The following is a 22,862-nucleotide window of genomic DNA, read 5'->3' on the forward strand; positions in this document are numbered from 1 at the left end:
TTGTTTGAATCACACCCTTCTGTTCTCTCTGACTCTGGAATCATTATAAACTCTGCCAAGATTTTACTATTTGGGAAATTTTGATTGGCTCTCTAGCTCAGAGGTTGGCCAATTTTTTTCTCTCAAGGGCGAGAAAATAAATATTTTAGGTTTTTGGGCCATTAGATGTATGTTGAAACTGCTCCTGCCTCTGGGGTATGAGAGCAGCCAGAGGGATTATGCAAAGAAAAGGGCATGGCTGTGTTCCAATACATTGTTATTTACAAAAGCAGGTGGAGAGCCACATTTGGCCCCAGGTCTGTCCTTTTGGGACCCCTGCTCAAACAGTGTCACTTGCACTGACAAACAGCTGATTTGCTTTGTCCTCAAGACAGTTTTCTCCTGCAGTTCTAAAGGCTAGTTCTGAAGGTCTGATTGATGTGTTATAAATTTACTTTAGGATTTTTGAGGTCTTGATCTAATTCCTTTGATGTTTAAAACTGTCAGCTCACTTCACTCTGGCCATTTTAGAGATTAGGATTGCCTTATTCCACAATCCCATGGGGTTATATTTGGAGTCAGCATATTCTGTGTCTTGTTAGACTCTTTAGAAGACACCTGGGCTTTGTTTATTTGCTTGGTTTAATCCCTAGTGAAGACAAGAGAGCAGCACTCCTCAGCACAGGGCAAGAAAGCTGGGAGTTGCATATCACCAGCCTGGACTACAATGTTGGTCTCTTCTGTGTCACAGGCATGGGGAGAATGCAGTTGTCTAAAGCCTGTCCTGTGATGTTTTATGGCTCTTTTGGGCTACCTCAGTAGACCCTTTGCTCAGCTTCTGTGTCCAGAAGCATAGGGCAGGTTTTCAACATTTTCCCCACTTCAGTAAGTACTCTCCAAGAGTAGCCTCCTGGAGGGTAAATGGAAATAATCTTTATTTCCTAAATATTTCAAGTTCTTATCCTCTACATTCCTGTTCACAGTTCCTCCCAAGCGGAGGCCATGGGGCCCTTTTGCAGTCAGGACCTTTGACCACCCAATTATTGCTCAATGAACAGTTGATGGGCAGAATTTTTAAAGTATGAATAGCTTGCAAGCTGAGTATAGTTAAACCCCCCAAATTTTGTAGCTTTCTTCCCTCTAATCCTATGAACTGACATCTAAATTCTCTTTTCAAAAGGGCAAGAACAAATCATCCCCATCCATAGTCCTAACCATAAGTTTGTTTGGAAAAATATGTACATTGGATACAATTAGAGCATATTGTCTTCATAACTTTAAAAGCCAATACTTTAATGCTCACCTTTAACCTCTATCCTAGACAGAGGGGATAGATTAAAAAATAAAAAGTGCTATTTTTCTTTTCAACATGTTCTTAGATGTGCAAGTATCTCCTTTAATAATTTTTAAATTAAAACACTCACATATTTCATTTGCATAGCGTAATGGACTGAACGTTTGTCCCCACCAAATTCATATGTTGAAACTCTAATCCCAATGTGATGGTATGTGGAGGTGTGGTCTTTGGGAGGTGATTAGGTCATGAGGGTGGAGCCCTCATGAATGGGATTAGTGCCCTTATAGGAAAAAGCCAGAGAGTTAGCTAGCTACTTTCTGTGATATGAGGACACAGCAAGAAGACAGACTTCTGCAACTGAGAAGAGGGCCCTCATCAGAACCCGACCATACTGCCACCTGATCTCAGACTTTCAGCCTCCAGAACTGTAGGAAATAAGTTTCTGTTGTTGATAAGCCACCCAGTTTATGGTATTTTGTTATAGCAGCCTGAGCTGACTAAAATGCACAGTCAACTTTGTCTTTCATTGACAACTTTGTTTTATTCCAAGGAGGACACACTGTGGACTCCCAGAAGGAAGCACCCAAAGTTAAGGCCATTTGGGTGTGCTAGATTAGAATGGCTCATCTCATTTCCATACCTGGTGGCCGAGAGGACAAAAAGAAACTCCTTGAGAAAAGAAAATTCTCTCTGTGATGTCATAATGTCTAGTGGCTGCAAACCTTGAAATCACGAAATTACTCAGAGCCTGTAATTTAAAGTTTATTTCATATCTATTGTTAAATTACACAAAAATCAGTGAATGGTTTGTAAAGCTACACCACTGGAAAGATGTTTACAGTCAAAATCATGGGATTTACATGATGGTGACCAAAATGTATATTTATAACATCCCCTATATACAATAAATCAGTATAGACAGAGAAAATGCACTTAATCTCTGCAAACCATGCACACCACAGCAATAACACAAAATATTTTTTCTGTAACAAGCTTTTCCACTGGCTCGGGCTTCGTCCTGCTTTCCAGCAGTACCTATCAGTTTTAAGAGCAAACAATATCAATCAAAACAAAACAAAATTGAAATACCACAGTGATCTACAGAATCATTAGTTTAAAAACACAAAGTACACAAAATAGTTTCACTCTAAAACAGTTTGACTTCAAGATGTTTTGGATTTTGACAATTTTTTTCCTTTCAGTTTTCCAGTTCTCAGATTCCCAGGACTGCGATACTATTGGACAAAACAAAATTTAGATCTACTGATACAAGTGCAGAGTCAAGAACATTTATTTTTTAACCAAGTACTCAGCTTCTTGTCCAGCTTGTGGCCTTATTATTACAGATGAAACTAGATCATGCAAATGAGCAGATTGTACAAGATGTGACTTTATGGTCACACTTCTAAGCATGTCCCTCGTGAAAACATAAATGCCACTTCCAGTTGCCTTTTTGATTGACAGCCAGGGGCTTAGCGTAAGTCCTTACGAAAGGATAGCAAAACCCGTAAAATGGAAACTGCCCAGAATCAGGATGCCTGCTTGCACGGTGGGTTACATCCTTCTTTTTGCCCTGCGCAATTCGCAGTTGATACCCTAAAAGTATTTCTGCACAGACTTCCAATACCAAATCACTTTCTTCAATCCATATGCTTCTGATGTTTAACCTCAATGCAGAACACTCCTGCCTTTTGTTTTCTCAAAACAAAACCTGGTACACGGTTCACCCAAAGTATGGAGGTAAAGCTTTTGGTGTTACTGAATAATGCTGACTATCCTAGTGCTTATTCTACCCTTGTTTTTTCTCTTGTAATTGTCTATACTCTGTCAACACGAAAAAGAACTAATGGGCTAGAAAATAGCCAGCCCTACTGGAAACATTACAATAAAAATGCACAAAAAGTAAATAACAATTCATTCACATTCAGGTTTAATTCTATCTGATCAAGAATAATAACTTGAGCAATATTTTAAGACACATTATCCTGTTCAAGAGTTTCTTGATAAGGACCTCACTACACAAACATTGATAAGACAGTTCTACAGAAAGAAAGTCCTGACTTTAATCCAGGATTATATTATCACAATGAATTCAGCAACACACCATTTAGATGATGAAGAAAGATTCTAAAACGGGTTAGTTTGGAATGAGCACAGCTCGGAGAAGCTTTAAAATGAATGAGAAGCAGCGCCAAAAAGAGTCCAGAATTGTTGAAATTACAGTGACCAGAAATCATCTGGAAATTAGATCTTTGCATTGGTACTCCATTTGGAAAAAGTGTTTTATTTAATATGAGATACACCCTGTTTAAAACCTTTAAATAGTAGAAGGCAGAAAAAGTTTAAAATTTTAAACATCTCTGAAATAACAAGATATGAGTCCCGTTCTACTCGAAAGCCAATATTTTTACATAAAACTACCCATGTTTGGGAGAGAAGTTTTTCATTTTCTACAGTTTGGTAAACTCTGCCATCAGTTCTTATTCTGTTTAAATAGATTCCTTGTTAAAATCAGAAGAAAATGAACAGTTTCGTGCTTAATTTTAGTTTCTTTTGTGTTATATTCATGCTTAGCCCTGGAAAAAAATGTTTGCTTCCAAGACTGGGTTTCAACAGTGTATCATGAATAATGTAAAGTCCATTTCTTAGCTATAAGTTAAACGGCCATATTTTATGTTTTCATTTTGTCTCTATGACTAATTTAAGAACTTCTGAAAATATCTAAACAGCAATTTCTGATGAGTCTGGTTTGCCTTTTGGATTTTATAAATTCCCCACAAACCAAAAAAAAAGACAATTTAATTGCATATTGAAATTTGTTTTACCCACGCACAGTAGAACACTGAATTGAAAGGCAACTGTAAAGGCAACATCTTAACTTTTTTAACTTCCAAACTTAAGGAAGCAGGATGTGTCTGGACACTCTCATGTTTGAAGACTTGCCCTATTTTGACTGGCGCTTTGGGAGAAGTGTGCAAAAGCCTTTGGGAGCCATTTAGCGCCATTTCTCTACACTGCCTATGTAGTCATGGGTGCCATTGCTGGTGTTGCCATCGCTCTGCTCTTGGCCAGGGTTCTGCTTCTGGCTTTCCCGGTTCTCCTTCGGGCTCGGATTCTGACCCGAGCTCTGAGTCAGATTCGGAATCAGATTCGGAATCAGATTCTGAGTCACATTCTGATTGGCATTTAGGTTCGGGGTCTGACTCGGATTCTGACTCGGATTCTGGCTCTGGCCCTGACTCTGGCTCTGGAAATGGGTCTGAAGGAACCTTCCCTTCAGAAATTTGCGTTGTTCCTGACGCTTCCGCCTAGCTTCCTGATGTTCCTTCTGCCTCATAAACTGATACCTTTGCAAAAAGAGATCTTTTGCATAGCTGTACAATTCCATATCCAGAAAGTTCAGTCCCTCAATGCGCTTTTGGATTTCCTCATTGATCTCCACGCTAGAGGCCCTAGTGGTGTTATATTGGGTAAACGGCGAAATAAAGTTCATGTTGAAGGTTTTCTCAAACAGATACTGGGTCTTCCGCTGAAACTCGGTGAGGCCGAAGAACGCCATGTGCTTCAGATTCGATTTGGCGCTTTCCAGGAGGACCTTGTTCCTCTGCTTTTTGGGCATGACCGAGAGGTTGTAGCAGCCGACGAGGGTCAGGTCAGAAAGCATGCGCACCTGGCGGTTGTTGGCTAGGTTATAGGGACAGTCCATGAACTCTTTCAGGGGGCAGCCAGACCAGTCGTCTCCAGTGTAGCAGCTGGGCAGCTCTTCGGAGGTTGGGGGCCTCCCGTCGCAGACATGCAGGGATGCTTTCCACGTCGCCCCTCTCTGGACATGCCTCCACTCACTCAGGTACCGGGACACTGGGTCGCGGAGGATGGTGATGTAGTGGAAGTTCCTATGGACAAAGCACAAAGGCCAACGGTCAGGGATTCGGGTGACATAAGTGGAGTCAGGGAGGTGCATGGCATATGTGATGTTCACTGGTCAGGAAGGAAGGCAAAAGGGAAATGATGGCGATCTGGTGGCAGTTGTCCTGTGAACTGTGCTCTCGTCCCCTCTCTGAGTCCCACTAGCCTGTCCAGAGAGCTCATTTATCACCCAATTCGCTGGTACTGCAGCTAAAGCACTACATCAGCGGAAACTCCCCTCCCCTCCCCTCCTTTCCCTGCTTTTCTCTCTCTCCAACCAATGACGAAGTCCTCCCAATGACCTCATTTATTTCATACTCCCCACCCCCAAACCCCCATTAACTGATCGTGAAACGGAGACTCAGTGGAAACACGTGATTTTACTGAAGTGATACAAGGTTGACAAGTGAGCTCAAGTTCTAATCTTTCTTACTAAATACACAAAAGCATTTTTCTAATATCTAGTCTAATCGGGATATCTTATTAAAGAACAAAACTTCATTGAAAGAGTGTGTGATATGATGCTTTTGATTCTGGCTGTTGTCATAACATCATGGCTCCTACGTGATGGCAGTGGAATGTGGAGATACGCAGCACAGCCGGGGGGGCCTCCAGAAATAGACATTGTGGTTAGTCACTGACTGAAATAGACATGGTAGCTGCCAATGGCATATATATAAGCTACTACCTTGGTTTCAGCCTTTGCTCACGTGCTAATATTCCCAGCAGAGGCAAGTTAACTCTATCAGCTCCAAAATGCCCCTTTTCTTTACCCACAGAAAGGACACCCAGATGTCAGCATGTGTGGAGGCTTTGCTGTGTGGCTGTCTTCAATTTAAAGCTGCAAACTGATAAAGTTCTTTGCTCAAATAGCAGACTAGGAAACATTTAAACCACACACCCACACACACCCATACATAGCAGGTGCACGCACACACGTGCACACACCCCCCGCCCACACACACCCCAGAAGCATCCCGGCTTATAATGTGATCGGGGAAAAACAACTCAGTAGTTGTGCTTTCATAATAAATGAGCTTCCACTCAGGTTCAGTGGATAAAGGATGAGGTCGTGGATGAGCTGGCCTATCGTGGAAGGAAGACAACAATAAACTCTGAATATTAACATTTAGTTTCTGAAAAGAAACCTGGGGAATGGCTTGCAGCTTCCCTGAAGTTTATTCATTCCCATCTGAGGGATGGTGGTTCTATACCCACCCATGAGAAGCCAGAGGGAACCAACTCAACCACCCGACTCTCTGAGTCTGGTGGCTGATATCCTCTGAGCAGAGTCTCCTCCGAAGTCTTGGGCTTTGAGCAATGAAGGCACCCTGGGATCTATATCCCGTGTGCCTCTGCTCTGTGCGTGGTGTTTCCTCTGCCTGGCGTGACCTTCCTTCTTTAACTGAAAAATTCTAGGCATCCTTCGAGTTCCATTACAAGTACTATCTCTCCTCTGAGAAAATGCATCCCACCCCTTGATGCCAGCCGTCACCTCTTCCTCAGTGTCACTTCCACACTTAAACCTTTGTGAAAACACTTTTGATACTGAATTGCAATTAGTTGTTTGCATTTCTGCTTAAACTAGGTTTTCCGGGGCAGGGGCTTTAGGCGTTCTTCTCCCACTCTCATCTTGTCCATTTCAGCTTTGTACCAGGCACAAAGCAGAATCTCCCTAACTCCTTTAATTACTTCTTTAATGAACTATCTGGGGAAGAGTTCAGAACTGGGAAGGCCATGCCTCATTATATTAAAAACTCTGGAGGATCTAAGTGTCTGGCAAAAATCATAGAAAATTTTAAAAATCACCTTCTATGATTTTCTGGAATAAACAAGCATGGGGCACAGGAGAAGCACTAGGGAGTGTTGCCGGAGGGGGGGGCCAAGACGACCTTCACCTCTCTCAGTGCTTTTCCTGGGACCTGACTTTGCTGGTGCCACTCAAATTCATCTCTGTAGAGACCCACTGCTAACGAGTAGCAGCTTTTGTTCTCCAGTAGCCTCCTTGACCAACAAAGGTGACTGCTGTTCCCATGGGCTCTGCCCTTCCACTCCTAGCTTTGGTATTCATTCATTCATTCCTTCAGTGTGAATTTATCAAGCCTTTATGCTAGGCCTGAGGCCATAGCTTTGTGGCAATTAGTCTGATTACTTGGAAAAAAAAAAGAAATTTATGAAGTGCAGTGACACATTTGGATTAGTCTTTCAACCAGCTTTTCCAGGCATGCATTATAAATGGGTGTTTTAAACCCCCATGATGGAGTCACCTTCATGCTCAGCTGACAGTCTTCTGTTTTACTGGTTTAAGCCTACAGTGACATCTTCTGGTAAACTCTAGAGTGCACCCCTGTGCAAGCCTGCGGCTCTCCTACCTAAAAACTCTCCCTTGTCCTTCAGAGTAGACAGATCGCAACCAGCAGGGTTAGTGTCTGGACCAAAGCACCATCCCCACGTGGAGAGAGAGAGGGAGCACAGGAAGGCAGAGGCAGACATTCACAGACGCTCTCATGTCATGGATGCGCGGCTCCTCCCTGATGAAGGTCTCCCAGTGCCGTTATGAGAGGAGAGCCGTCCAAGGTGCGCAGGCAGCCTCGGTCTCCACACCGTAGGGATTATCACAGCAGCAGAGAAATTAGAGGCGCCTACACGCGTGCACGCACACGTGCTAGTGATGAGTGCTGCCCTCCACTCAGATGCCAATAGCTCTGGAGAGTCAGTGATTGCCAGCAGCCCCCTTCTTCCAGGGAAAATAGGCCCGGGGTGCCAGACTGCCTCAACTGGAAACACTTGATGCTGCTTGGAAAAAGATCCCATGGGTGAAAAGGAAGATCTGCTGAAGGGTGGGTCTCCAAGACTGTCCAGTGGCCTCTCAAGTGGCATAGTGTGTTGGAGGTGGGAAGGCAGGTGAGGATAACCCCTGGGAGGTTTTGTTGGGCAAAGGATCGAGGCTGCTCATTATTCGGGGTGAAGAGTCGTCAGGGAAATGTCAGAGGAGCCGTCTCCCCACCCAGAGCAACTGAGGACGTGGAAGCCCAAGCCAATGGGACAGCGCGTGGAGAGGCACATAGGCACAGAAACGTGGGTGGCACTCTTCCAGCGCCCAGTTCTGTTCAAGCACCTGTGTGCCTGGCACTGAGAGAGGCCCTGGGGATGCCTAGAGGGCTAAGACTCGGGGCCCCTAGCAGAGCGTTCCATTCTAATGTGCTATTAATGACTGGACCAGGGACAAGGCACAAAGAAAGCACCTTGCAGTGATGCTCAGCCTAGCCCGATGACAGAGGAAGAGTTTCTGTAGCTTTATTTTGAAAAACAAGGGAGAATTAGATGAGGCAAAAAAGAGCAGAATGGAGTATAAGGCAGAAAGGTCAGCATGAGCAAAGGCACAGAGGCATAAACTAGCCTGCCGTGTGCAGAGGAAAGGCACAGGAAACATCTTACTGGGAATTACGGGCCAGTGGCCGGAATGGAGGATGGAGAGGTAGTTACGGACCGGGTCGTGGAAGGCCTCAGATGCCACATTAAAGAAGTTAGATTTCTGGGAATTCCCTGGTGGTCCGGTGGTTAGGGCTCCACGCTTTCACTGCCGAGGGCCTGAGTTCAATCCCTGGTCGGGGAACTAAGATCCCGCAAGCCATGTGGCATGGCCAAAAAGGAAAAAGAAAAAAATTAGACATCTGAAGGCAACAGGGAGGCCTTTTTTAAGGGTTTTAGGCAAGGGAGTAACATGAAGAGGTCTGCGTTTTAGAAAGATCACTGTATATGGTGTGTGGAATTGGGGAAACGAGTCGAGGTTACTATAGAAAACAAGACAGAAGAAGAGGGAGCAGACTAGAGGGAGATTTAGGAGGTCAAAGTAACAAGACTCAGTGACAAAATGAATATAGGGGAGAGGGAGGAGGAGGGGTAAGGAGGCCTCCCAGGTCTCTGGCTGAATGGACAGATAGAGCCTCAGACAGTGATCTGGGCTTCAGATGTGGAGTTGTCGCAAAACATGGTAGTTTCAGACCTTGAGGACTTACTTAGGATCGGTTTTAATTCCACAAGTGTGGCTTCAGGTATTTGAAGACAGCATTCCAGTACCCCGAGGTTTCTTTTCTTCATGCTAAATATGGTTTTCAACTGTTCTCTCCACTGCTTCAGGTCCCCTCACTATCCTTTTGTTTGCCTCTGAATATATTCCACTTTATTGGAACATGCCCTCTAGGCACAGTCTGACAAGGAACAAGTAGGGACAGTCTATCTCCGCCCTCATTCTTGACACCATTTCTCTTAACGTGGCCTCATATCACATCAGCCTTTCCGGCAGACGCGTCACATCACTGACACACTGTCAACTACCTTCTTGCATTCTTTTACACATAGGCCATTTGGAAACTCAATCTCCTTTGTCCAGAACCGATGCAGTTTGTTTGTGGCCCTGTTTAACTTCTTCTTGGTAGAGGAAGTCTAAGCCTGTCAAAACGCATCTGAATTCTGATCATATCCCCCAATATCTTCACCATATCTTTTTATTTTCTTCTGGCAATGCCTGGATCCAGGCATTGATTAAAACAGAACAAGATGCAGGTGAGAGCAGATCTTTGGTATCTGCTGGAAATCTCCCTTCGAGTTGACAGAAACCCGAAGGGTGCTGCTGAATGGTCTGATTTAATTTTAAACGAGTGAGCCAAGCTTAGCCACAGAAAAATCACACTCAGCCTGTTTCAGTTAGTAGTGATTGGACAGGAATATCTTGTGACCAACCATGTCATTTCATTAAGATGACCAGGTGTCACATCTTTACAGTCATGACTCCCACTCAGTTACCCGAGTTGACCCCCTCAGTTACCCGAGTTGATTTAAAGACCATTGTTTGGTGCCTTTGTATGCCCATGGTTTCTCGACAGGCAGGACACAGTGAAAGGTTTGCCACCCTCTACAAGTCTAGGCCAACTTTTATGTGTCATTGGTAAGCAATTGTGGAAAAACAGCAACCAAAGAAAGAGCTGTCCAAGCAAGAAACCTGGAGGCCGTCTTTGACTTCTCTATCTCGCTTACCTCCAGCGTCTGAATTTTCCCTAAGTCCTGCTGATTCTAGTTCTTAAGAGCTCACAAATCCATCCTTTTACCACTGCCTGGAGTCAGGTACTCATCACGTCTCTACTCAATCACTGCATCAGCGTCCTGGCCACCTCCTTGTCTCCAGCCTCACATCCATTCCACACCCCCATATGGCACGCATCTGACCTACCACTCCCTAGTTAAGACCTCTTAATGGCTCCCTATCAGTTATGACATGAAGTTCAAGCTCTTCCACATGCCAGACACAGCCTTGTGGGACCTGGCAACAACCTTTCTTTCTCTCCAGCCTTATCTCTATCAAGCTCCCTCTACACAAGTCTTTCTCAACCATGAGTAATTTTGCATCCCACCCCTCCACTTCCCTTCCCTGACTCCAGGACCTTTGGAAATATCTGGAGACATTTTGGTTGTCACAACTGGGGGTCAGGTGCTACTGGCATCTAGTGGGTTGAGTCTACGGATGATAAACAGCCTACAGTGCAGACTATTGACTAATTATCAGTAGTGCCAAGGTTGAGAAACCCTGCTCTATACTCTACATTCCAAGTATGCAAACGTAATCTTAATATTCCAAATTGGTCCCAGGCAAAGATCCTACAGGCCCTTTTCCTTTGTATATGGAGTGCCTACTCTTTGGAAGGGCTTCGATCTGTCCTTTGTAGGTTACCTGGAAACCTCCAAGACTCCGCTCAAAGATTGCCTCTTCCACTTTCCTTGACCTTCCCGGGCAGAGTTAACTGCCCTGGTATTCCTCTGTTCCAGCTGTGCTGGTATTCTCCTACTGTAGCATTTATCACCATGGGCTGTGATTGTCTAGTGATTTGCCTGCTTCGCCCGTTGGACTATGAGCTCTGGAAGGGTAGGGACTGAGTAGCATTTATCAACATAAACTCCTCTGGGCCTGGCACAATGTTTGACATAAAATAAGTGATTAATAAAAGATTGTTGAATGAATGGCTGTAGCAGAAGCAGCAGAGCTTACCATGAGCTAATGGGAAAATGCCTATCATTTTCTTTGATAAGGAAAAACCACTAGATGTCAGTATTAAATAACAGATATACCATTTTACACCTGTGCCGGAACATTTTAAGGAGCTCTAGCTATGAAGGAGATCTAGTTATATTTAGCAGCTGTCCCTGACTTTCTGTGTAGTAGCCCAATGTTAAAGAAGGCTGGGAAGTTTAAGGATATTAAGAGTAAGTAAATGGATAAAAACAAGAACCATACAGTTTTCATTTTCATTGAAAGAGATTATTCTGAAATAAGTACCTGAGTTCTAAGTCACAGAATTCGAGACTTGGCAGAGCAAGAAGAAACCTTTGAGATGGCAAATCATCTAAATCAAAGTCTTCACTTTAGAAGTGAAGAAGTCAAGGCCCTGAGAGGCAAAGATTTGCCCACAAGTCACAAATTGCCAGTAGCTCTTGGGAATCAACCTAACTGCAAGGAATATTCCTGGGCTGAAGGCCTGTATTTTTAGTAGCTCCTGTCTTTGTGTCGGTTAATTACCTAGGACGGCACAGTAAACCGTGCCTGGAAGAGCCCACTAACCCTCACGAAGGGGAAGCATCTGGCTGCTGAGAGCAGGCATTTCCTTACACCAACTGCATAGCCAGGAGCTGGGAGCCTTCGTGCCTGGCACTTACACATTAACTCCCAACAATACTGTGAATCAGATACTATTATTCCCATTTTGAGGATGAAGAAGCTGAGACTAACAGATATGATTTGACCCAGTGTCACAGGTTAAAGTAGGGATGCTCAGACATGAACCAGTTTCTCTTTGACTCTAGAACCTGGATTCTTCCCATCCTACTGCTGGGACACAAACCCAGGACTTCTGCTCCTATGAACAAGCTAAGGAAGTGGTTCTCAAATTGTGGCCCCAGAATCAAGCAGCGTCAGTATCACTTCATAAATTGTTCGAAATGCACATTCTTGGGTCTACCCACTGAAGCAGAAACTCAGGGGCTGGAGCCTAGCGATCTGTTTTAACAAGCCCTCTGGGAAATTCTGATGGACGTGTGCTCGAGTATGAGAACCACTGTCCTAGGCATGTGGCTTCAGATATCAAAAGTCCCTCAGAGATCCCAGGGGTGCCCAGAGTGTGGACAAGTGACCCCAAGAGGAAAAAGCATGACAAAACAAGCCTAAGGATGCCCATTGCTGTCCGGGGAAAGCCCAGGGAACTTGGCCTGAGCAAAGTTATGAGGATTATGCTGTAAACATTTACTTTCCTTTAAGGCCACTGGTTCACAAAAGGCCACAATAAGGTTTTTCCGGCACCACTCAAAGTGGGAATAAATATTAAAGCCCTTTTTTTATGGAAGAAGACCAGCAAAACTGTACAAGTTAAGGTCATAGGAGTGATCAATAAAAAGTTAATTTAAGAAAGGAAACAAATTCTTAGCCCAAATCAATAGGACTGAACATTTTGGTATACCTGTAGCTTAGTTTTGTATTTTATTTTTAAAGTTCAGCCTTTGCACATCTTATTCTTGGAGTAATGGTGAGTGGTACAGAAATAAGAACTGTGGTTGGTGGTCCTAAGTAGACTTGGGAGGGGGGCTGTACATGACATTGGGTCATTAATGCCGAAGGTCTGGTCTCCTTCCTTGGTTAATGATGTCTAAACCAACTGCACAGATCCTCCCATTGCATGTAAACGACTCGGTCAAAGCAAGGAGGATGGCTTGCAGATCAAACAACATTAATATATGAACACAGATGAAACAAAAGTGTAGTTAAATGATTCAAAGGCAAATATGCCTCTGATGGGATTGGATCCCCCAAGCCCTGGGGTTACCATTATAGCTGCTTTTCTTGTGTGACCCATATACCAGCAGTCCCCAAAGAGGAGTCCCGTAGATGCTGTGATCAGCAGTGGCAGCAGCCTCATAAAAGCAGTGTGGAACTTGGGACTTCCCTGGTGGCGCAGTGGTTAAGAATCCGCCTGCCAATGCAGGGGACACGGGTTCGAGCCCTGGTCCGAAGATCCCACATGCCGCAGAGCAACTAAGCCTGTGCGCCACAACTACTGGGCCCGCGTGCCACAACTACTGAAGCCCGTGCACCTGGAGCCCATGCTCCACAACAAAAGAAGCCACCGCAATGAGAAGCCCGCGCACGGCAATGAAGAGTAGCCCCCATTCGCCACAACTAGAGAAAGCCCGCGTGCAGCAACGAAGACCCAACGCAGCCAAAACAAATTAATTAGTTTTAAAAAGAACAGTGAATTCTCATGGCCTTCAAAAATTTTTTTTAAAAAAGAAGTGTGGGACTTGAAGAGGGGACAACTTTGAAGTGGGTGGATGCTCATTTAGATGTGTTGTCTTTGGTACATTTGTCAAAACAGTCCTGTGGCTTAGTAGTCATGTGCGGTCTAGTGAGAACAGTGAGCCCTTACAGTCACGTCAAGTGGGTTACTTACAATCACTTGATTGTCTTCACAACACTAGGAAGACCTAAATGATCTGGATGCTGAATTTCTCTCTTTTTCTCCTTCAAGCTGATGCCCACAATTAGGCCAGGCTCTCCAGGGCAACCCAGGAGAGGTGGGGAAAAGGACCAATCCTTGGGAGGCCAATGATCTATAAGACAGCCACGACTTTCACTGGCTCTTTGAATGGGTTGACTTAGAGTCCTTAGTGGTACACAGGCATTCCAGGAAAAGCATCTACTGGACATAAAACCAACTCGGAAAAGGCTGAAGTTCTCACACCCCCCAAATAAGCCATCCAGTTCCCTTGCAGGGGGTTTTCTGCTATTCTTCACACCTCACCCAAGGGAGCAGTTCTGTATATGTAAAATAACACCTTAATCAATGCCTTAATTAACTGTTTCCCCCCCCCCCCACCCCGGTTAACTGAAGGTTAGCCTGTGTGTATTGTGAGGGAACATTCAACGAAGCACAAATGGGCTTTCCTTAAACAGAAGGATGTTTTTCTATGCCATTCTTCTTTTCTTTCTTTTACAAGGCAGGAAAGTGATGGTTTCTTATTTGGTGAAAGGGAAGAAAAGAAGATTTCTTATGTCTGTAAATTCAAACCCACCGTGGAACTCTTCACACAATAAGTCCTGGTGATATTTACTTCTTTTTAAAGGAAATCTAGCTCTCCTCCTTCCCAAAGTCCAGTAGGCTCCGAAGTACATAAATCTAAGGACTTTTGCAAACAGTGAGAAAGCTAAGATTTTTAACAAGATGTGAAATTCCAAGCTTTATGACCCGTAGTTACCAGCCTTCACCCAGAGTCCACTCAACTGCTTGGCAGCATGAAGAGTTTTGCAGCTTACACTGCCCCCTGAAATTTTTTGCATTCTAAAATTACTCTGTGAGCCTCGGATCATTAATACTCAGTGTGGTTCTGAGGTGGAAAGAACTTTTAGAGAAAAACCCTTTCAGTGTGAAGGGGTACGATCTATCCATGTCCCATGGAGACCAGTTCTGCCACTGATTAACAAACTCAGGCTTCCTGCCTTCTCCCTCCCCACATGGTATTTCTCAGCTTCCTGAGTGTTTCCATGTGGCACCCCCCTGGCAAACTGTCATCCCCTGAGGGTTGGCATCTGGGGCAGCCAGGGTGAGGGGTTGGTTTTCTTCCTCCCTCCAAAAGAGCGGGCAGAGGTGAAAAGGGGGTAAACTTCACCCCCCAGGGGACAGGAGGAAGTCGGGACAAATGTCTAAATGCCGTCCCTGGGACCACCATGGCTGATGTCTTGCTCTTCGGATAAGCATCCTTGGTAACTCTTGTTGTGGGTTTCAGTGAAGATAAAATGGGTGATATATATAAAGTTCTTGGAACCGAGCTTGGAACCCAGCACTGAACAAATGTTAGTTACTATTGTTGTCATTGTTATAACTGTTGTTGCCGTACAGATTAGGGTATTCCGCTAAGAGATGCTATTCAATCCTCCTAAAATCACAAAGCTGGCTAATGACTCTGTCAGGTCCGTGTGACTCCTGAGCCCAAACTCCTGCCCTCTGCCCTGGCTGAGGTGCCCTATTCGCTCTTTGGCCAGGTGTATCTGAGCCTGCAGCTTGTGTGCTCTCTCTGGGTTGTACATCACCACTTGCACCTGGGCACCGAGCACAGCCTAAGGTGCTACAGGCCAAGGGCACAGCTGGCCTGGCCGGAGCAGGAAGTTTCAGGAGGAGGAGGGTTGGATATGCCAGGATGTGAAAGGAGGGGCTGGGTCCGTGGTTTCTGCGAGCCCCTCAGAACGATGGGATGTGAGCACGGCAGAGCTGGGGGCCCCCACTACCCATCGCACAGATGAGGAAACCAGAGAGCTGGCTCCCCTGCCATCTCCAGATGGTGAGAAATCTGGAGCCCCTCGGGATCCTTGCTTTAGGGACTTCCCCAAAGACAGGGACTCAAGTAACAGGGCTTTTGCAGGCACCTCGGGTGTGCTTTGGAGAAATCATTAGAGGAGAACTGGTGGAGATAAATGCCTGCTCTCAGCATCGTGCTATTTTCCAGAACAGCACAAGGGAAAAGTTTCCGCCTCGATGAAGGCTGCCCTTCGCGTGTCCTGGGTTGATGTTAATGAGCTCTAATATTGTTGTAAGGTGCTGAGAGAGACGAAGCGCAAACCCTGGCTTTTGTGGGGAAAACAGACGTCATTTACCATTTAAACTGTGAAGACTGGGAGCCATTCAGAATTTCCAGGGCTGGCAGGGTCGTGCCTCCTTTCCCCTGGGAGCGCTTGTTTTTCTGCAGGTATTCAGGCTGCAAAAGGCACGATTACTGGATAACGCGGCTGTGCTGCATGTGTGTGGAAATGAGCATTATATACAGCACCAGGCGCAGCCTGGTTTCCTCACAACGATAACGCTGGATATCATCACAATGATAACGCTGGAAACGGAAAACGAACTCACTAGTTCCCTACAGGACCTCTCTACCTCAAAAAAGAATCCCATGTCACGCTGGAGTCAGTACAGGAAGGGGCACCAAAGACAGAAAGATTGTGCTGGAGCGGAAGGAATGATTTTGAAGGATCTGTTAGTGGGAAAAGCCCACAAGAGTTCTAGATGTTCTGTGCGTCAAAGGGTCATTTTTCGTGGTGTAGGTAAGAGACTGGATAACCGTGTTTCCCCTCTAAGGCAAAAGAGGACCGTCTCTGGAATCAGTGGTGCCCTCCTCACCCACTCCGCAGTCCCAAGCTGCTTCTCCAGGTTACAACTGAGTATCGCACTGGAATGACCCGAGTCCTGGGGAAAAGATATTTTTGTACCTGTCCAAAATGCGCCAGAGTGAGAAAACTCAGAGTGTGTGAAAACAGACAATGATGGATGTTGTGAAATAGAAGTCCTGGTTCCATTTTGGCTGGTGAAAGCACAGACATCCCACAATTTTTGACAGATTAGAAACTCTATTTATTTACGCCTCGCCACACGGCTTGCGGGATCTTACTTCCCCGACCAGGGATTGAACCCCGTCCACGGCAGTGAATGCGTGGAGTCCTAACCACTGGACCGCCAAGGAATTCCCTAGAAACTCTTTTTTTAAAATAATTTTTTAAATTAATTAATTTATTTTATTTATTTTTGGCTGTGTTGGGTCTTCGTTTCTGTGCGAGGGCTTCCTCTAGTTGCGGCAAGCGGGGGCCACTCTTCATCGTGGTGCACGGACCTCTTCACTGTCGCGGCCTCTCTTGTTGCGGAGCACAGGCTCCAGACGCGCAGGCTCAGTAGTTGTGGCTCACGGGCCTAGTTGCTCCACGGCATGTGGGATCTTCCCAGACCAGGGCTCGAACCCGTGTCCCCTGTATTGGCAGGCAGATTCTCAACCACTGCGCCACCAGGGAAGCCCTAGAAACTCTTTTTAAATGGCACTTTCCAAGCAGCATCTTGGGCCAGATGGAGCCCTATTTTTCTGGGAAGGGGTGGGGCCATCTTCTAGTCACAGTGGGGAGCTGCTCTCCAGATGGGGGGGAACCATGTTCTGCGTGTGTAAACCGGCCCAGCTGGTGAAAGCAAACCCCCTGTGACGGGGACTGATGGGTGCACCCACAGGTGAAGGCAACAGACCCACATTTTGCACAGAGTAGCAGGGCCGGCAGGCCCCTCGGAGGTCACTTGGTCCAATCACTTTACGAACGAGAAGAGCAGAGCCCCGAGATGAAAGATAAGGGCTTGCCTGGGGTCACATGAACCGTCTGTGGCAGAGCTGTGATCCGAAACCAAGTCACTGACTCCTTCCTCAAGTTTCAGAAGATCATGCTCAAGGTGACTGACAAACAGGAACCAGCTTCAGGAAAAGGCAGCCCCTCTGTTTGGTTAGAAGCTCACTTCTTCTCCACTGCAAGATTTGAAAGCCATAAAGAAGGACTGAAAGTCAATGCTCAGACTAAGAGAGATGTCTGACTCTGATTTTCTAATCGAAGGCAAATGCTTGAGGGTGCAACACCCTCGGAATCTTCCATTAATCATTGACTCTGAAGACATGTCAGTGGGGAGCCAGAGTCATTTGCATGCTGCAGGAACCACCGACAGAGCTTTCCCCCGGGGCTTGGCTTTTCTCCTTGGAATCAAGGTTAATTCTCAGACATAGTGACCCACAGGAAGTTGGACTGAAGGCCCCAGATGATTACTCTAGACATCCCCCTTCCCACAATGGTTTTTCAGAAAGGTCATCTGAAAAAAATCCACTGATATCCTGGGACAAGGAAGGAAGAAGGGGAGGAGGGAGGAGGGGAGGGAGGGAAGGAAAAAGGGAAGGCTGGTCGATAACAATCAGAAGTTTCATGTGAAATGATGGATGACTCACTGCTCTTATATCTTTCGTTCCTCACACAGGACAAAATATAGAACTGCCATTTTAGGGGGCTTCCCTGGTGGTGCAGTGGTTGAGAATCTGCCTGCCAATGCAAGGGACACGGGTTCGAGCCCTGGTCTGGGAAGATCCCACATGCCGCAGAGCAACTAAGCCCGTGTGCCACAACTACTGAGCCTGCGCATCTGGAGCCTGTGCTCCGCAACGAGAGGCCACGATAGTGAGAGGCCCGCGCACCGCGGTAAATAGTGGCCCCCGCTTGCCGCAACTAGAGAAAGCCCTCGCACAGAAACGAAGACCCGACACAGCCAGAAATAAATAAATAAATAAATAAATTTAAAAAGTGCAATTCTTAAAAAAAAAAAAAAAGAACTACCATTTTACAGATGAAGTTTGAAATTCAAACAAAGGAAGTGACTTGCCCAAGGATACACAACTCATCAGCAGTAGGTCTAGGACCATAACCCAAGTCCCCTAACTCCCAATTCTCTGCTTTCCCTACCATTCTCTGTTGCACATTAAGCCCCCAATGGATGTCTGAACAGTCTATTTCTCTTGTTTTGTCTTTCCAACCAGGCTGTACACTCCTTTAAGGTCAAGACTACTTGGAATTCCATGGTGGTCCAGTGATTAGGACTTGGCGCTTTCACTGCTGTGGCAGGGGTTCAATCCCTGGTCGGGGAACTAAGATCCCACAAGCCAAGCGGTGTGGGGAAAAAAAAAAAGCTGGTAATCAAATAGTATGTACAGCATTATTTTAAAACAAAAAAGACTCCTTGGCATGTCTCCCATCTCTCAGCACTGGGCCTAGCACCTTATGGGAATGCAGACTGGTGGGTCAGTTAATGGAACATTTACCATCAAGCCTTGGAATTGGCCAGGATATTCTTTTCTGCCTTCTTCCACCTCTCTGTGCATCCGCTCCTTCTCTCAGATTATTCCCCACTAAACAGAGCTCAAGGGCATTATTCCCCAAGCCACACAGGCCTCTTCCTCCCAACATTCCCCTGCCTCTGGCTTGCTGCCACTCCTCCAGCCCCAGCGTTGGCATTCCCTAGCCAGGAGAGACTGTTGCACATGCAATGCCACCTGAAAGGGTGAAGAAGAAGGCCCCTTCCCCTCAAACACTTCCTCACTGAGGCCCAAAATCCCACCCTTGGTTAGAATTTTGCTTGTCCTTCATGATGGCTAGAAGCTGTTGTCCTCCAATCTTCACCATCCCTGTCCTACACCTCCCCTTTCCTCTCGCCTTTTCCTGCTGGACTCTCTCAGCTTAGGCTGTTCAAAACCTTAGATATGGAAAGAAAGTGCTTAGACAAACTCCATTCATCAAAGTATCATGTACTTGGCGCCACCAGAAGGATTTCCGTTCTCGAGAGGCATCCCCTGAGGGGCAACGCTGCACCCTCTTCACTTAGGAGAGCATTTCTGGCAGCAGCAGGGCAAGCACTGAAATCACAGCCGGCAGGTGACTGGCTACTATGCCGGTGAAAGGCTGCTTCAATGGTCTCAGTCAGGATGCCTGAGCCTTTATGCTCAAAGAAAGCACAGGAATTTAAAATGAGGCCATTTGGTGATGGTTTTGATCAGACTGCTTTTCCTTTCCAGAATCATGAATCAGTCATGAACACACTAAGATTTGATTTCCCTAGGGCTATTTTTGAAGTCCTCTTGTTTCCCTGCCCCACCTCTTTCCCATTTAACATTCAGGGGTCAAGATGTTACAAGAAATGTGTGAGGGGAGAACACAGCAACCTTCACCTTCTGTGCGGTGAGAAAACGTGTTGACAGTTGAAATATGGGCAGGTACATTTTGGAGAGGCCGGTGTGGCCGCATTTCAGTGTACCAAGCATAGTTCAGGTGACAAGTGAGTCACCTTTGAGGTTCTTAAATAATTTGAAATATTTCTATTTCTCAGGTCATTTTCAAGGATTAAAGAGCTATTATTCCAAACATTTTTGAAGGCATAACACTCTCTTTGTCCTCTTCTTCTGAAAAGTTCTCTATCGCAAAGGTGTTTTTTTAAACAAAGCACATTTTCTTTCTCTCTCATTAGATCTTTACAACACGCCTGTGAAATAGACAGGTCCAGTCCATTTCATAGATGCAGGTATTAGTGCACAGACAGGTGAAAGGTCACACAGCTAGTAAGGGATCAAGTTACCTATGTCTGAAACCCACGTCTAGACATCCAGACTTGTCTTGCTACCTCATGCCACTGTGCTCATTTATTTGAGAATGAAAGGAATTTCACGTGAAGCGGTGCAGAGCTTTCTGCAACACCCTAATAGGACATGCAACCAGGGCCAGCCTCGTTGGGTGGCAGAATTTTCAGGGGTGCTGGGAAGCAGAGCTCCCCCTCTCACAGTTGGCCAGGAAACCACAATGTAAGGTTTATTCCTTTCCTTTAAGGATCTGCCTCCTGTGTCGGGGGTGGGGAACAGGCGATAGGGGGTAGTGGGTCATAAGCCACTAAGACTTATCAGTCATTTAGATGTCAGAGGGTCTAAATGACCTCTAAGATATCCCTCCTGTAAGTTTAATAATCAGATCTCACGTTGGGGAGGGGGAAAGGGGGTGTGCAGGGCATGTAAAGAGACGGGCATCAAGTTTGGAGGAAGAAACAGGAAACTAAGAAAGAAAACTGAGTACACCAAAGGCAAACGTGGCAGCCTTAGAATTTTTCTGGGGCTAAGGACCCGTCAAGAATCTCTGGTTTAAAAGTAAATGTAAAAGCAAAGATATAAAGGGTAAAGCACAAGGCTGTGCAGGGAAAATTAGCAGACTGATTTTTCATTGAATAATGCCCACGATTTATCACTAAGTTACTGGTCCAGACGTATCTTCCATCCTATCCCTGCTCCCCTGCACATGGACTCCCACACGCTCAGCCAGCCAAACTCTTCCTCCTTGTGCCTTACAAACCACCTCACGCCTCTGCTTCTGCTGGCCCCCCAGGCACACTGCCTGCTCCTCTCTACCTCTCTCCAAACAGGTCTTCTCCAGCCTTCCTTCCTCCTGATGGCCATAGTTGAAGCAGCCACACCTTCTTTGGAGTCTGTAGAAAGGGTTATCTTGACTTCTCTCCGGGGACTCTATTCATCTGACTTTGTGACGTTGGTGTTCATGTCCAAGTCCCCTTTTCCCTCCAAGGCCGTGGGCATCGTGGAAAGAGGGCAGGAATGGGTCTTCTTGATATCTCTTCTCCTCTCCCCCCATGGATGTAGCTGACCCCGAGTCTTGGGAAGCAGTCAGCCACTGATAAATACTTGGTACTTAAGAGCTCTGTCTCTGGGGTTAGAAAGTTCTGGAAGCAAGCCCCAGCTATGGAACCTTGGGCAAATTACTTAACCTCTCGGTCTTGGTTTCCTCAGCTCTAGGCACCCAATCTCACGGTGTTGTGATTCTTCAATGAGATAACCCACGTAAAGTGCTTAGCACGATGCAGGTCGCCTGGTACGTGTCCTACAATTATTTGCTATTAATATTATTTTTCTCTTAGTGAAACGTGCAGTCCTCTCAGGGTCCCTTTATCAATCACCCGACCGAGACATCATCCCAGAAGCAAAGGGAGTCGTGTCAGGAGGGTTTGTTCAATGCCCTGACTCACACTCTAATTACAGCAATATTTAGCTCATCAAAATGCAGGGAAAGACAGGAACTGGTTTCAACCTGAATCCAATATTTCTGGGGCCCGCACGCTGAATGCTGCCGAAGTCTCCACTCCCTGAGCAGCGGTTTGTAGAGATGGAATAGCGGCAGTTTTTCATTTTCCAGAGTCCACTCACCCTTCCAAGAATCTCAATGCCTCATTGATTCATAATACAGTGCATAAAGATTTCATTTTTCCTGCCCACAGTGATACATTATGGAAGCAATCTGTTTTGCCACTGAAAAGTTTGCTTAGTAGAAAAATTTGGAGTTTTGACATTCAGGAAATTACAGTCATCTGTAAAACACGATTGATATGCCAAGGCTAACATTTTCATTGCACTCGCAGAGCCAGAATAACTATGATAAAATATGTGTTACCCTACACACGTTTCAGGATCTTTTAAGGAAACATTAGTTAGCTCTGAGAGCCCCTCCCAAGGCTCCTGGACTGTAATGGCTGTTCCAGTTAGCTGTTCGCCATTCACAAGGGTACCCCCATCAACCAAGCCAAAACTCGGGTCCTCAGAGGAAGCAACGGCCTAACACGTCTTCTGACTTGGCCTTGGGTTGGAGGCTGGAGCTACATATTCTCATGCCACCAGGTTAAAGACATGAAAGAAAATCAAGGAAAATAAGTGAAAAATATTCCACCCCCATCGTGGAATTGTTAGCCAGCCACAAAAGGCCCAGGTTTATATTAGTTAGAACTAGAAGTTGAAGGCTTACAAAAGAAAAATTAGACTGTGCTATATCTGCTCTCTATATTTTTACACCCAAACATTTCTTTGTCTCTTTCTGGGTACCATTTTCAATGTTAAATGGCATCAGAAACCCAAGTCTCTGGAGTTATCCACCTGTTCAACTTTTGATTTCGGAATGATAAATGCAATTTAGCTCAGGAGTGTGGATGATCTTTATGGCCATGTTCATGCAGCTGTCCGTTCAGGTTGGGCTAGGTGACGGGCAGCTTTTACTTGGTCCTTATCCATTGAGACCCGTGGGAAGTACACATGCAAATGGTCTGGTTCTGGGGGCAAAGGGACAGGTGCCACTGCCCTTGACATTGGAAACAGCTTCGCATGATTCCCTATCTAACCACAGGTCAACTTCTTTAGGTACTGAGAAAAGCCTTCTGCACAAAACATATAAGTGTGTGTCATGGATCAAGCAGTCTTTAAAGACCTC

The 22,862-nt window shown here is 45.6% G+C and overlaps 1 protein-coding gene across 1 annotated transcript in view; it reads right to left on the bottom strand.

Moving 5' to 3' along the window:
• Nucleotides 1-2,089: 2,089 nt before the first annotated feature.
• The window catches only part of HS6ST2 (heparan sulfate 6-O-sulfotransferase 2), a 290,738-nt gene continuing 269,965 nt past the window's right edge, over nt 2,090-22,862 (bottom strand). Inside the window, exon 3 of the mRNA XM_068533864.1 lies at nt 2,090-5,169. Within this exon, the coding sequence (XP_068389965.1) occupies nt 4,272-5,169 (898 nt within the window). The 3' untranslated portion in view covers nt 2,090-4,271. The remainder of the gene's footprint in view (nt 5,170-22,862) is intronic.

This window comes from Eschrichtius robustus, chromosome X (assembly GCF_028021215.1).
Source record: "Eschrichtius robustus isolate mEscRob2 chromosome X, mEscRob2.pri, whole genome shotgun sequence".
Classification (NCBI taxonomy): domain Eukaryota; kingdom Metazoa; phylum Chordata; class Mammalia; order Artiodactyla; family Eschrichtiidae; genus Eschrichtius; species Eschrichtius robustus.